This window comes from Nyctereutes procyonoides, unplaced genomic scaffold (genome assembly GCF_905146905.1).
Source record: "Nyctereutes procyonoides isolate TBG_1078 unplaced genomic scaffold, NYPRO_anot_genome, whole genome shotgun sequence".
Lineage (NCBI taxonomy): Eukaryota > Metazoa > Chordata > Mammalia > Carnivora > Canidae > Nyctereutes > Nyctereutes procyonoides.
Genome location: NW_026575139.1, coordinates 37,727,455 through 37,743,132, shown reverse-complemented (window position 1 = coordinate 37,743,132; position 15,678 = coordinate 37,727,455). Strand labels below are relative to the sequence as shown.

Below are 15,678 nucleotides of genomic sequence, written 5' to 3'. Positions count from 1 at the left end.
TGGCGCCACTCGCCATCTCGGAGGGGTGGGAAGATGGAAGGGAGCCAGCATCCCTTCCCAGGTGGGGAAATGCAACCCTGGGGGGAAAGGAAGGACGCATTCATCCCGTTCAGGAGATCCAGGAGTGTATGTGGGAGTGCTCATTACTGGGGACGGGGCCTCTGCTAAGCCAGCGGGGCCACCTGGCGCACATGGCTCTGCCACCGAGTCCCAGCTGGGAATCTGATCCTCCCCGACCTCTCCTCTCCATCGTCCCCCGTTCTCTGGCCATCTCTTGGACCCGCCAGGACGGGGCGACAGGGCTGGGCCTGAACGGCTGCCCGACACTTCAGAGCACCCAGGGAGAGAAGGCTAAGCAGACGAGCGGCCTCAGGGAGGAAGGCTGTCACCCTACCTTGTTGTTTACTGAGGAACAGCGGAGGGGGTGCCACGCCAGGACCTGGCGGCTCGGGGCCCTTGGTGGCCATGGGGCTTTGGCTGGGACTCCCCGGGTCCGCAGGGTCCCGCTGCGCAGTGGGCCCCTCGGGCGGCGCTGGGGCTCCGTCCCCGTCCCCAGAGGGCAGCTCGGGGCGGCTCTGGGGGGCGGCCGAGGGGAACCGGGGCAGGGGGCCGGGCTCGGCCTGGCCGCCCCGGCTGGCGGTGCCCTCCTCGGCCCGGGAGCCCGGCTCCTCCCGGATGGCGTCCAGGGCGGCCGGCTTCATCGGGGGTGAGTCCTGCTCCCGCTTGGGGCTCTCCTCCGAGGCGGAGGACGCGTCGCACGACTCGATGATGAGCTCGCTGTCCAGCTCGGCCTCGCGCTCCTCCCTCAGGATGCTGTACTGGATGGACGGCGAGGCGGGCGACGGCGGCGGGCCGCCCACGTGGCCGAAGGTCACATAGCCCGAGGGCAGCGCGTCCTCGGCGGCCAGCGGGTCCTCGGACACCAGCTCGATCTCCGAGTCCCCGGACTCCGCGCTGCTGGCCTCGTGGTCCAGGGGGCTGGGGAGGGTCGGCAGCCCGGACCGGGCCTTGGCCTCGGGCCTCTGGGGCCCCGGGCCCGCTGGCCTCGGGCTCTCGGCTGTTTCGTAGGCCAACCCCTTTGCTTCTTTAATGGCAGTGATCAGCTCATCCTCGGAGATGCTGCATTTCCCCTGGGATTCTGCGGCAGACGGTTCTGTCGTCCCACGAATCGAGAAAAGAGCCGGAGAGGCACACACGCGGACAGACAGATGGACACAGAGAGAAGAAATAAAACAAAATTCCGTGAGGGGAGATGTTTTCTTGTTGCTCGAGAAACACATATCTCATTAGCACAAAAATAGTCTGTTTCCAGGGCTATGCTGAAAAGGCAGGCCACCTGAAGAAGAGGCTAATTACTGTTATGGCCCAATTAATCAGTGTTTTGCATACCCTTCTATCTTAACCTAGCTACTTTAAAAAATGACAAAGCAATTTCTTGGCAACAGCCCCTCAGTGGGTTTATCTATTTCAATGTGACAAAGATTCTAGAAGTCATGGTTTTAATTTCTGACCCCTTATCAGCGAACTTTTCCAAATTCACAGATTTCATCAGGTAATCTGATGTACAGAACCCTCTAATTTGGCCCACCAGTATCAACAAATCTGAAAACCACCCATTACTCCTCATCCTTTCATGTTCCTTCTTTCAATGGATCCTTGTATAGAATCTAACTTTTGAGCTTTACATTCCCCATAAGAAGCAATACCTTTACTCTTTTTTAGTGAAAAGTGTAACAAAGTAGAGCAATAGAAGAGAAAGTTTTTGCCGGTTCTCCTGAGCAGGCTATGCAGATTACCGTAATGCACAATCTCCCTGGGCTTCTAATGGTAGAGCCCACTATCATTCTTTTTCCTTTCTTCCCCTCCTCTTGAGAAGAACAAAACCTGAGAGTCACCCCCAGTCCCCTGGGTGAATGCTTGCCTTCTGCCTGATGTTTATCCAGATGGCCTGAAAACTTCACCAGCAATCTTGCTGATATTTCTTTCCCTTAGATGAGATGACCCAGGATCACCATGACAACAGCTTTTGGGAGCTTGGTTTTTTCCCTTGTCGTATAGTAGGGCCTTATTTCACAATATCCCAAACAGTGGTCTCTGGCCCTTTTAAAAGCCAGAAATATTTTTCATTTCTCCAAAGCTTTGATGTCACTGATTTGGCAGGGGGAAGGGGAGCAGACTATGGCTAGGTAATTTGTTGCTTTAGGATTGTGGGAGAACCCAATAGACAAAACATTTTAGATTTGTCTAATTCTTTATAAAACAGCATTGATTTTATCCTTTATCCACACAGCATTCATTCATCTATTATTTATTGAGAACCTCCTGTGTGTTAAGCTTTCTTCTAGGCATTTGGGACATTTAGTGAATGAAACAGGTAACAAAATCTCTGCTTATATTCTAGTGGAGGAGAACACAATACATAATTATACATAGTAAATGAGTAAAGTTTATAGTAGGCAAGATGTTAAGTGCTGTGAAAAAAAAGGAGTAGAGTAGGGTAAAGGGATCAGGAGGGCTGGAACAAGGTGGGGATGAATCTGCAATTTTAGATAGGATAGTCAAGATAGACCTCACTGAGAAGGTAACCTAATTCATCACATAGGGAGGCAAGAGAGTGGCTCAGGACAATAATCAGAGGAAAAAACATGCCAAACAAAGGGAGCCAATAGTGCAAAGGCCCAGAGGTGGGAGTTGCAATGATTCCTGGGTATCACAAGGATGCCCAATGGGTCTGACCAAAGTCCTGCTTGTACAACATTCCTAGCTGACCATGAAGGCAGCAGGCCAGGCCTCAGGCTCAGAGGGCTACAAGGGGCCCCGTGTGCAAGATGGCCTGGTGCTATGTGGATCAGGAGACTGGCTAGTGTCCACTCATTTTCTACAACTAGGAGACCTGAGTGGCTTTGTATTTGTTTGTGTGATGATTTGATTACCATCTGTCTCTTCACCCTTCTCCACTTTCTTTCACCCCCAGATTGAAAGCACCAGAAGGGCAAAGGGCAGCCAACATCTTTTTGTTCACTGTCATATCTCTAGGACCCAGTGCAGGAGCTGGCTGATGTGAAGACTAGCTGAAATCTTTAGAACAGTGGTTTCTTAATCATGTGCTCAAAACTACCCTCAGAAATTCTGCCTTAGTCGAAGAAAGTCTGAAGGGGCCTACCCATCGTACTTTATAACTCAAAGGGTAATTCTAATAGTCACCTCTAGTTAGGGTTGGTAGATTTGGCAAATAAAAATGCAGGATATCCAGTACATTTGAATCTATGTTAAACTATGCTAAATATGAATATTTTAAGTGTATGTATGTTCTGTGAAATATTAGTATTTTATCTGGCAACCCTACCTCCAGTTGAAAAACACTGAGGTAGAGCATTTAGAAAAGGCTCCAGAATCTTGCTTCATTTACACAAGAGGAAGGATGGTATCGGGCAGCTGTGGGATGTGGGAATGGAAGGGCATGATGTATTTCATCTTGGGCAGGTGAAGGTACTACTCTGAAAGGGATCCATCCTTATTATGAGTCAAAAGCTTCTCGGTAGAAATTATACAGGCTGTCCTTCGTTCTTCATGGGAACTAAAAGTATAACGAAGTACCAGGAGGAATGGGGGGGAAAACTAAAACAAAATAGAAGTTCTTATACTCTCAGTTTTAAAATTGATGGGCCGCTAGCTAAGATATTGGGTCTTATGCGTCACGACTGACACAGCAAAGCTAGAAGCTGTCAACAAAAATACTTGAACAGATTATGAAAACTGAGAAGGTTAGAACTGCCCTGCCTGGGGAGATGGGTTTGCTGCTGCTGCTAATTATGATGATATAATTTAGAATGACAAAAGGGAAGGTGAACAGGGGCCAGTTTACCAAGTTGCAGGTGCCACCATCCAGCTATGAAGGATACTGCCATTTGGTCTCCCCTGTATTCCTGGCTCAGTCATCACTCATCACCCAGAGGGATCATTTGAAAACATATATCTGACCCTGCCACCCTTCCCTTCCTTCTCCCCACTCTGGCCACAGTGACCTTGCAGCTGTTCCTTGAACACACAAGACATGCCTAGCTCCAGACCTCGGCACTGGCTGTCCCCTCAGCCTGGCACCTCTTCCTTGGGTATGAAGGAGCATTATTTGCTCCTTCCCCCACCCCATTCCCTCCCAGCCCTCAACAGGGAGAAGCCTTTCCTCACAACCACCCCCATTACTCTCTCACATTGTATCTTGCTTTATTTTTCTTCATTACCATTACAAATACCTGATACTATATTATACATTTATTAACTTGTGTGTAAGTCTTCCCAACAAGAATGCAAGCTCCATGCAAACAGAAATCTTGTTAGGTTTCCCAGTGGTGATGGGACAATGCCTGGCACGGAGTAAATGGTCAACCCAAGTGAAGGGATAAATGAATGAATGATGCCTATTCCCAGATTAAAACCCTCCAGTGGTTTCCCATTGCATTTGGAACAAAACCCAAATTCTTCATCCTAACACTGGAATCCCAGCCCACCTCTGCAGCTCTGTTCTATGCCATATTTAACCTTTGCTCCTTTAAAAATTAATAAAAGGAAATCTCACTAATGTAGAGCCCAGAGGCTAGATGGGGGTGCTATACCACTCAATGCCAATTACAGGAAGAACTATCAATTACAAACCCCAATAGAAGAATCATCAATAGGAAAGAATGATCACTTACAGGCCCCAAAACAAAAGGATGTATATGAATCTTCTAGGAGAAGCTGATTACCTCTGCAACTAAGGCAATGAAAAATCATCATCACCCTGAACTCTTGCTTTTCTCCCATGGACTTGCATTCAAAACAATCCCTCACAACTTACTTGGTCTTATCCATAAAACAATGCTCCTCTCCTTTGTTGGACTTGCCTATGGGTTTACCATAGATAGCATGTCCTGAATTGTAATGCTCTGCTATTCCTCAATAACCAATGTTTGTTGGCAAAATAACTGTTTATTTTTAAGGTTAATACTTCTTTGCACCATCTTTCAGTTCCCAAATAGTATAGCCTTGGGACATGTGCACTTGCTTTCCTCTGTACTTGGGTCCTCTTTTGACCCCTTCCTTTGAATTGTGAGCTCCTTCTTCTCACTCAGATTTCAGATCACATGTCACCTTCTCAGAGAGGCCATCCTTTACCCCTTCACACTCAACACTCTATCGATCCTTCTAGTAATCAGATTGTAAAATTTCAGATGCTGCATAATTGATTTACTTCTTATTGCTTATTTATTACTAAGACAAGCTGGTTTAATATTGACCTCTCAATTACTATCCTTTCTGAGGCTAACATCTTTAAGAACATCCATGACCACCATAACATACATCTAGGCATTGTGTCAGAAACAACGTGGTGCCAGTCGGCCAATGGTCTGGTGTGCATCAGGACACTGAGCATGTTTTCCTAGAGTGCTTCACTTGTATTCATGACTGATCTTTGCTGAGAAGAAACTTCCAGTGTGTAAGCTGTAAGAACTTTTGCCTCTGTACCTCAGAGTATATTACTAACATGATGAAAATAGTTCAGTACTTTGGAGAAAATTACAAAATGGAATAACCTCCTGGAATTGAAGGAAATATATTAGACTCCTTGCTTAAGCTTCAGGGTCTGTGGCTAAAATTATTCTAAATGAGAATTTCTCCTGATTCATAATTCACATAATTAGAATGATTAGAATTAGATAGATAATTAGAATCATTATTACCAGAATGTCACATACCCAGAGTGCCAGGGGCTCACAAGATGGGGAGGGAACTAGGGTAACCTCTTAGGATAGAAAGAACAAAGAGAAAGGCCTCAGTGACAAACTAATTCCTCCTAGCTTTCCTGTTAATTTTATTCTTACCTGTTGTCATTTGACTCAGGTGTTATGATGTGAGGCATGTGTGGAGAGAGGAGCTGAACATGGGAGAGAACTATGTACTGGTCTTGGCACTTTCTCTTTCTTGAATATACTTTACTTGGAATGTTTATTTGGAGGGCAGCCCAGGTGGCTCCATGGTTTAGCACCGCCTTCAGCCCAGGGCCTGATCCTGGAGACCCAGGATTGAGTCCCATGTCGGGCTCCCTGCATGGAGCCTGCTTCTCCCTCTGCCTGTGTCTCTGCGCCTCTCTCTCTCTCTGTGTGTGTCTCTCATGAATAAATAAATAAAATATTTTTTTAAAAAAAGAATGTTTATTTGGAGCAACTACAGAAAAAAAAAAATGTCTTTGCCCTAATTCAATGCTGTTAAGTGGACAACCCAAGGTCATAAAACTCCACGATCATGTCAGCCAAATCTGTCTTTGTCGTATCTTGAAGTTGCTCCAAAACCCCAATGGGCTATGGTTACCAAAAAAAAAAAAAAAAAAGAAGGAAATTTCTTAATAATCCCTAAACCCTATATCATATCAGGTCTTTCTCATCAGCTCTGCAAACTGTATTTTTTACATTAGGCATGTGCCATGTAGATGAATGAATGTGCTGGAGCATTTCATCCTTCCTGGAGACTGCCTGCAGTTCTTCTAAAGTGACCACCAGACAACCCTGTAGGTTGAGAAAACATGACTGATAGTATAGCTTACATCTTCAGAGCATTATTAATACCTTTATGTCATTGAATAACAGAAGGGTTTTATGGTGCATTATCCTGAAGACCACAAGGAGGCTTCAAGACTCAGGTAAATCCCTAACTCATTTTGTAATCTGGGACAAGTCACATCTAATTCACTTGGAGCCTCAGTTTCCTTATTTGTTGTCACTACTCAAATCTCAATTTATATCCCATGGAAATTCACTGTGGCCTCACACCTCCATGTCCTTGAACCTCCTCAAAATAGAAAGCCACCCTCCCCTTTACCTGGTTATTTCCTCCTGCTCTGCTGACCTGGGACTGCTGGATTCCCAATGCTCCTCAGCACTCTATGTCTCCCTCTCTCAGAACACAAATCACACTGGAGTGTGACTATTTCCTTGGTCATCTGTTCTACTGGAAAGCAGAAACTGGTTTTTTGTTTGCTTGTTTCAGTTCCAGCCTCACCAGTACCTCGTAGAGTGCCTGACCAAAAGAATGTATATAGAACGTGTTTGTTGAGTAAATGAATGAATTTGAAAATTAAGGATGTGGTGCAGTGGATCTTTAAGACCCTTGGAGCTTTATAGGTGAATGAATCTGAGATCAGGCTAGGGAAGGGAAGAAATTGATTCTAAAATCTTTAGGGAAACAGGACAGGAGGGACTTCCATTAAGTTCCCTCAACACCTGCACTTACTGTATTATCAGGATTTAGAGCAATCACTCCTAATAGGTTTTGGATCTGTTTTAAGACTTCAGTAAAAGCTCTTGCACCTGACCACTGAAAATCAATTTTTGGATATAGGAAAGATTTGTAAATCACTTTTGACTAGGGTAGGAATGCCAGCCACTGGAAGAAGGGGAAGATCCAAGAACCTCTCTTTATCTTCTCCATCCTGATGCTTCCTGAACATTGAAGAGAGGTAGAGATGTAAAGGCTCTACCTTTGCCACCTGGGGTGTGGTGGTACAGGGTATAGTGGGGATGCTCCTGCTACTACCCTGACCCCTCACCTGGGTACAGGAGACCCCTTTGTATTTGAGAGGATATACTGAGTGTGTTTTAACTCCCTGCCTTGGGTCACAGTAGGAGAATTTTCAAGTTGAAAAAGATCAGAGCTTAGTGAATTCTGAAATTTTTAATTCTAATCAAATATATTCCCTACATTTAAGAAATAAAACTGAGGGTCATTTGAGTGGCTCAGTCAGTTAAACATTTGCCTTGGGCTCAGGTCATGATCCCAGGGTCCTGGGATCCAGCCCCAAGTCCAGCTCCCTGCTCAGCAAGAGAGTATGCTTCTCCCTCTCCCTCCACCCCTCCCCCTGCTTATGCTTGTGCACTCTCTCTCTCTCAAATAAATGAATAAAATCTTTAAAAATATATAAAAAATAAAACTGTATGCAGAACTTCAACAAGGTAAAAAGACAAAAAATGGCTCCACTGAGTCAACTGAAGGACAAAGAAGAGTATCCTTTTTTTAGGTTTCCTCTCACTGCTCACATCCCCCTAAAAGACGCTGATGTGCACCCCTGCCCCCCCTTCATTGTACAGACTTGGAGCTGAGATGAGGTGAGGAATGTGCAATGCCCTGTCCCAGGTGGCCCAGCTGGTCCAGGGAGGACAGGCAGGATGCTCTCTCTGTGATGTCCCCCCCAGGAGACCTGGAAGTCTGAATGGGAAGCTAATCTAGAAGCAGGCAGCACCTCCCTCTCTGCTCTGAATGGTAGAGTCACATGAGAATTTTCACGTTCCAGTGTATCATCTTTCTTTACCTCTCCCTCAAACGAAGAAACACCTTACAAGACAAATCTGATAGAACTTTTAGGAAAACCCCAATCTCAATCTTTGTACCATGGGCACAAGGCCGAAAAAGATGTATGTTAATTAAATCAGTTAAACTGAGCCTTAAAGGGATCCTATAGTAAAATATTCTGAATGCAAATTCACATCCTTTAATATTCAGATCTCCCTATCCTGTGTTTTCCCAAGGCAGGAACATTCCCTTACCTGTCCCGGAAGACGGGGGTGTGACTGATCCTGGGCTGTCATCTTCAGGCTCCGAGACGGTGACTGTGGGGACCGTGTCAGGACTTGGTTTCAGACAGACATCTTGCTTCTCAGGGGTTTCCTCTTGGGTCGCAGTTTCAACAGAAGGCTCGATTTCAGTCAGCGTGATTTTGACAGGGGCAGTGATCAGAGGAGCGCTGTGCTGTTCTTCAGAGAGATCATCGATATAAGGTGCAAATGTTGATTCTTCAAATAAATGGTCCTTGAGGATTTTTCCCTCCACAGGAACTGGTTTCTCTGGTTCACGAGCCTCTTCGGATTTTGTCAAGATTCCAGTGTCCTTTGTCTTAAAGTCCGAGCCTTTCTCTTCCAGTGCGGGGTGACATTGCTCCTGATATTTCGGCTCCTTGGGCCTGGTTATGTCAATGTATTTATAGGCTTCTGCTTTCATCTGGTCCAGGGGGTCTGCTAAGATTTTGTTCACTTCCACGGACTCTGCAGGAGTCATCTCTATTCCAGAATCAGAACTAAATAAGCCACGAGGCTCTGTCCCAGGCACATCTGGTAAGGAGGGCTCTGGGGTACTCAACTCCCCAGGGCTCTCCGAAGTGGTGACTTGGCCATTTTCCTTCTGAAGAATTCCAGTGAAATACGTAGAATCCTCCTGAGGTGGGTAACAGATGTTGGAAATCAGAGAAGTGTAACACGATCCTTCCCTGTCCTTTGACGCTGTTGAAAAGGTATGATCCCCGGCCCTGGAGACATCTGCCGCACCTATGAATCAAAACAGCAGCAGACAGTGAGTGGGCGTCTGGCTTCCCGTCTCTCTCCTGCTTCACCTGCCACCCACCCTGGTCCTGGGGAGACACGGCATCCTTTCTCCTGAAGCCCTTGGACTTCCTCAGAGCACACTCATCATGTTCATGCTCCTTGTCCCCCTCTGGGCCCACAGCACGGGTGGTTTCCTGGGAGCAGAGTGCACAGGTTCACGTAAGCTGTCACACTCAGAGAAGCTCGGGGACAGACACCCGAGGAACGGAAAGCTGAGTTTTCAAAATCTACTATCTCCTTATACAAGGAACTGGTCCTTCAGGGTATTACTCAGCAGAATCCCTCTTTGTATCTCAAGTATTACTGGCTCTTTAAACACAGCTGGAAATGTGGGCTTGTTCAGGTCTATAAATGCAACAGTGGGACAGCTGAGTAGGGGAATGGGCTGCTCTTGGAGACTCAGATTGCTGGGAGAGGCCCCCAGAGATGCTCTGGCCTGGCCCTTTCAGGCAGAGACATCTGCTTCTCCTGGACTGGTGCTGTCCCTTCTTTTTGTAAAGGTCCTCAGAGAAAGGGACCCCTCGTTTTCTACTGACCTCATCCCCAAGGGGGTATCACCTTAATAAGTGCTTCCCTCTTTCTTCAGTTTTCCCCTCATTTTGTTTCCCTCCTCATTCACCTACCTACCGCCCACTTTCTATCTTCCAGTGATTTTCAAAATAACCCACTGGGAATTTTTTGGTTCCACTGGTGGTGCTAAGGGCAAAACAAGTTTCCTAAGTTTGAGTCTATGCAATGCTTTCGCCTGGCCTTTATTCTATTCATAAACCAGCCAAAACATTTTGCTAATAGCAAGCAAAATTATAGAGGGAAGCCTCTATAATATTTCTCTGCTATAAAATGCTGCCAGAGGGGAAGAAAACTAACATTTATTGAGGCCTTATCAGGTGTTAAGCAGTGGGAAGTTATCTAATTCTCACAACTCTTATGTAAACCGAGCCCCACACTCTCAACACATCACACAAATACACTCACACAAACATGCACTAAGCCCTTAGGATATACTCCAAGAATATTCCAGGGCATCAATTCATAAAAGTAAAAAAAAAAAGTAGTAGCAATAATATAATAATACTAATAGCTAATATCTAAGTGCTTGCCATGTGTCAGAGATAGTTCCAAGCATTAAATTAACTCATTTGATCATCAGAGCAATCCTAGAAGAAGGGTACTATCATTAGGCACATTTTACAGATAAGGAAATCCCAGCCAGGATTCAAATCCAAGAGATCTCAAAGTTAGGAAACATTCCCTAATACCCTTCACACCTCCTTAAGTCACTTTGTGAAGTTTTCTTTAAAGTAATTTTGAATCAGTTTTATTACAAACAAACTTGGCTTTTGTCTTTTCCTAGCTCTATTCTTGGTTACTCAAGCCACTGCATATCTTTGAGGAATGAAAAAGTGCAATGCCTCCAGCATCTCCCACCTTGCACCTGCTGTTTTCCTTCCTTGGAGATCTCTTCCCCCAGATACCTGCCAACCTGACCCCTTCAGCACCAAGTCTGCTCAAATGTCACCTTCCTAAGTAAGATGACCCTGACTACTCTCTCTCTCAAATTTCAACTGGCCCTCCCCTCCCCACCCCCCTGGCAACCCTGTGCTCCCCTACCCTTCTCTGTACCTTTTCTTTTTCTCATAACACTTGTCTCCTTCTACAATATGCTTAATTAACCTATTTATTGATTCCCTATTTATTGATTGTTGAGGTGTGTTCTATGAGGGCAGTTTTATTCACTAAGGTAGCCCGACACCTAGACCAGGGCCTGGCACATAGTAAGTACTCCAATACTTGTCAAATAAAAGAAGGTAATTTTGAAGTTCAGAATAAAACCCAAATAATAGGATTGTGTGAGAAGACAGGTTGGAAGTATTTTAAAGTTTCTTTCACCATATGGGCTCAGTCCATAGGTAGACTTCACTGGAAGCAAGGGGAATCAATCCTGAGGTATTTGTCCACAGACATCTGGACCAGGGGATTCTCTAGCACAATTCTCTGGAAGCACTTCTATGTATTAGTAAGTAATTAGTCACCAGAAAGTAAGGAGGGTCTTGCCCAGGGATATAAAGAGCCTGGCAGTGTGGGGAGTGGGGAAGAGGATGCTCTCCTGGAGAATATGTAGTAGGTGGTGTCAAGGGCTGTGGCAGAGTCGTTATCATTCAGCTCCCACCTGATGCTTCCCCTGCAGGAGCCACCTCAGGGCTCCTGGCCCTGACCACCTATACCCGGCACATGGCCCACAGTCTCCCGCCATCAGTTCTCCTACTACACCCAACTGTCCAATACACAGCCACTGGCCCCAGGGCTCCACCCTGTCTCACTGGGAAATCCTTAAATTCTGCAGCCGGGCATTTGAGATGATATGAAGGCCATACAGCCTCACTCACAGTACTGTCTTGGCTGCTCCTCTCACTTAGCCTCCACTCCGGGCACACAAAGCCCTTTACAACCTCACACTCACTCCGTCAGCCCTTCTAGACCTGCCTTCCACTCGCCAATTCAAACTCTGAGCTCTGGCTAATATAAACAACCATCACATCCCCAACACTTTATCCTTCCAATCTTCACATCCAAATCTCTGCCTCAAGCCATTAAATATAAGTAGCTTGAAATGCTTCCTCCTCCACAATGGATTCGCTGACCACACCTGTCAGAATGTGACCCCTTCCCATTGTCCTCGTTTCTCTTTACTGTTGCAGCTAATTTATTCTGCTTATGCAGTATGTGTCCACGTCATGTCCTACTAACCTGCCACCTTCTGGAGTTTGAGGCTCATGTCTTGCACGCTATAGTGCACATAGTAGGTACTTGATACAAAATGAATAAATGAATGAATGTACCAATCAGTGGGTGAGTAGACTTATCCTACACAGCTACTGAAAACAAATTAGAACTGATGCAAGTTACAAAAAGGATGCTTTTAATCTGTCATGTGAAAGAAAAGTCTAGAATTAGAGTTATTCCACAAGATGATGGTGCTGTGTCTCAAGAATAAGAGTGTTTTAATTCCCTGGGGCACTCAGATAGAGAGGGGCCCAGCACCTGTCTAGGCAGGAGCAAGCATTTAATGGGAGACTGGATAACACAACTGCAGAAGTCCCTTTCAAGCTTCTCTGACTTTTACACTGATTGGCTGCCGCCAGAGTCACACAGCCTCCTTTACTTCTTATCCCTTAACCTATAAAAGAGACTCAATATAATTTTCCCCAAGGTGATGCCATAAAGAATAGAGGCTTCCCAGACATATAATGATAACTCAGGGAATGGAATCTGGGGTACATTTACATTATTTGTGAGTCTATAAATAGAATCAGTAGTTAAGAAGAACTCCTACCCCTGAAATTCTTGTTCTGTCAGCTTCGTCTTGCTCAAAGAGCCCAGCATAAAATTGACAGGACCCTATTGCCATACTCTGCACATACCACCAACTGGAGGAAGAAGAACAAAGCCATGGGGAACCTGGGTGGCTCCACTGGTTAAGCATCTTACTCTTGGTTTTGGGTCAGGTCAGGATCTCAGGGTCGTGAGTTCGAGCCCGGTGACCAGCTCCATGCACTCGGTGGAGAGTCTGCTCAAGATTCTCTCTCCCTCTCCCTCTGCCCCTCTGCCTGCTCACACTCACTTTCCAAAAAAATAAATAACATCTTTAAAAAACGAAGAAGAACAAAGTCATTTGTATAAACCACACATTTTAGATGGGACCATGTTAGGATCCTCATAAAATCAGCAACAATTAATGTCCCATTTTCTTACACTGAGCTGAATATCCTGAACATTTCTCTTAAGTCCTAACTTACTGAAATGTGTATACATTATATAGTGCCTGTTAAATAGAACTCATGAAACTAAAAGTCCTTCTAGACCGTGAATTATGTGAGGGCAGAGTCTTGTGGGATTGTTAGAACAGAGAAGTGGAGCTGAGCCTCAAGGCTCAGGAAAGCCAATTAATTCTTGTCAGCACTTCCTGCAGAGCTGCCCAATGTGAGAACTGAGGCAGAGAGCAAAAGCCAGTGGCCCCAGGTTGGAACCAATATTGTTACATTGTTAAATACAAATCCAACAAATAAAAGCGCTTTCCTTGTCTGGGCTAGAAATGACTACTTTTTTTTTACATAACCAAAGATTCGTTGGAAGGTCTGACTTCCTCATTCTCGCTGGCGGTTGCCTTGGCCGTCTAGAAGTTTGATCTGGGTGGAGGCAGATGTACATCAAGAATCAACGTGTGGATCTGCAGATGCTCTCTCAAGAGGCAGCGGCGAGACCAGAGGGCACAGTGAATTCAGTTACCTGCATGCATTTAAAATGGGATTGAACCTTCAATCTTCAGTTGATGCCTGGCAACTGGGTGGCTCAATGGTTGAGCTTCCGCCTTTGGCACAAGTTGTGATCCCGAGGTCCTGGGATCGAGTTCCGCATCAGACTCCCTGCAGGGAGCCTGCTTCTCCCTCTGCCTGTGTCTCTGCCTCTCTCTGTGTGTCTCTCATGAACAAATAAATAAAATCTTTAAATAAATAAATAAATAAATAAATAAATAAATAAATAAATAAATAAATAAAATTTCAATTTACAAGTAGGTGTTTAGGAATGTGCTTACAAAAACAAAACAAAAAAACCTCCACAAAACCCTGAAGGACTCTCATAGGCCACTATTTCTAGCCAAAAGCTAAGAGGAAGAAGAATGAAAACAAGCTCAAACTATTGTCATTGGATCACATGTGTGGATAAAATCAGGCTTTTGTGTCTACTCATGTCCTAGGTCAAAAATACTAATAATGAGCTAGACAAATTCTGGGACTTCATAAAAGGTGAGAGTTTTATTTTATTTTATATTTTTGATTCCCTGGCAGTACTAATGAATGAGGTGGTAAAGACAACTTGCAGAAGATGGTTTTACATTCTCCAAGGAAAGTTTCAATCCTAAAATCCTTTAGTTCTTAAACTCTGACTCATCCTCACAGAATTGAGTTCCTTGAATTGCTGGCCTACAGCTTAGTTTTGTAACTATTGGTTGGGAGACTATGGGAACCTCTCTGTGAGTCAGTTTATTCATTTTAAAAATGTGGGCAGGAAAAGCTCCTCTTGTATTGGCTGTTAGGAGGATTAAATGACATAATGCACTTAGCTCTGTACTGAGCATATAGTACACACTCAATAAATGAGAGCTATAGATTTTATTATTACCTCTATTTTCCAAAAAGGATACTAGCCATTTGCAACACATTCCCACCTGCCTATTAGTTTGGTACTTTATCTGTAATGAGGTGTGATCAGGAGTTAAATCTAGACAAAGCACACTCATGTTGCACTCTGGGATCTGCCTTAAATGCTCAAGTCCCCATAGTGCAAGGCCATGGCTGTCTGCACAGCATCATGAGCAAGTGGTTGTTCCTTAAGTACTTTTTAGTGATGCAACTGACATAGATCCTGCTGTGCATGTGGTGATGTCTGACTTGAATGTGAACAGTTGAAACTTACCAAGAGAATAGACAAAAAAGGAACAGAAGTATTCAGTGTCTATGGGTGAGGTTTCTCCCCTTGTGGATAGACCTCATTCTGACTCCTCCAGGTTAAGAGAAAGGATTTATGGTTTAAGATGATACTTTATAACTCAATAAAGCCCCTCTTACTGCTTTGAAATGGAAACAGAGAATGCCAGAAAGAAAGACTGGTGACACCAAAAGGTTTTCTCAGCACAGAGGTAGATAGGCTCCATTAGAGAAATCTGGTTTAAAATATTTTTTTAAAAGGGGGGGTAAAAAAAGAAAAATCTGGTTTACCCTTCTCTCTGGATTAAAAACAAAACAAAACAGAAAACACCAATGATTGTTTGAATAGAGCCAATACTTACAGATATAAGGGACATTAGTCCCATTAAGGTTGAGAAATATATTTTTAAAAGGGGATATGGTAAAAACAAACAAACAAACTGGAATGGCAGTGGGGGTGGAATGAGAGATACACATTAAAATTCAAGAATTAAAGGCCAGAAGCAGTGACCCGGGGTGAATCTGCATTCATTTTTCCTTACAATCATTTGCCCTTAGGCTGCCTGTGTGATGGATGGCTGTAGCCTGCACAGTTTAGGCTGTAAGGCTTTTTCCCTGAAACTCCCACTCATCTTTTCTGAGCACTGAGATATCAGCAGGCCCACAGTACAGAGGCTGTGACACATTTGACAACAGAGCCATTTATGAGGGATGACTATGCCAGGGAGGCTCCGGGAGCCTCCATGTCACCTAGAAAACATTCTCCTCCTGAAATTAAGTGGTCT

At 44.8% G+C, this 15,678-nt stretch overlaps 1 protein-coding gene across 1 annotated transcript in view; it reads right to left on the bottom strand.

Moving 5' to 3' along the window:
- RTN1 (reticulon 1) overlaps positions 1 to 15,678 on the bottom strand; it is a 216,779-nt gene that overhangs the window by 86,970 nt on the left and 114,131 nt on the right. Inside the window, exons 2-3 of the mRNA XM_055304544.1 lie at positions 8,577 to 9,350; positions 395 to 1,153 (exon numbers count right to left, since the gene is read on the bottom strand). Coding sequence (XP_055160519.1) covers positions 395 to 1,153; positions 8,577 to 9,350 — 1,533 coding nt within the window. The remainder of the gene's footprint in view (positions 1 to 394; positions 1,154 to 8,576; positions 9,351 to 15,678) is intronic.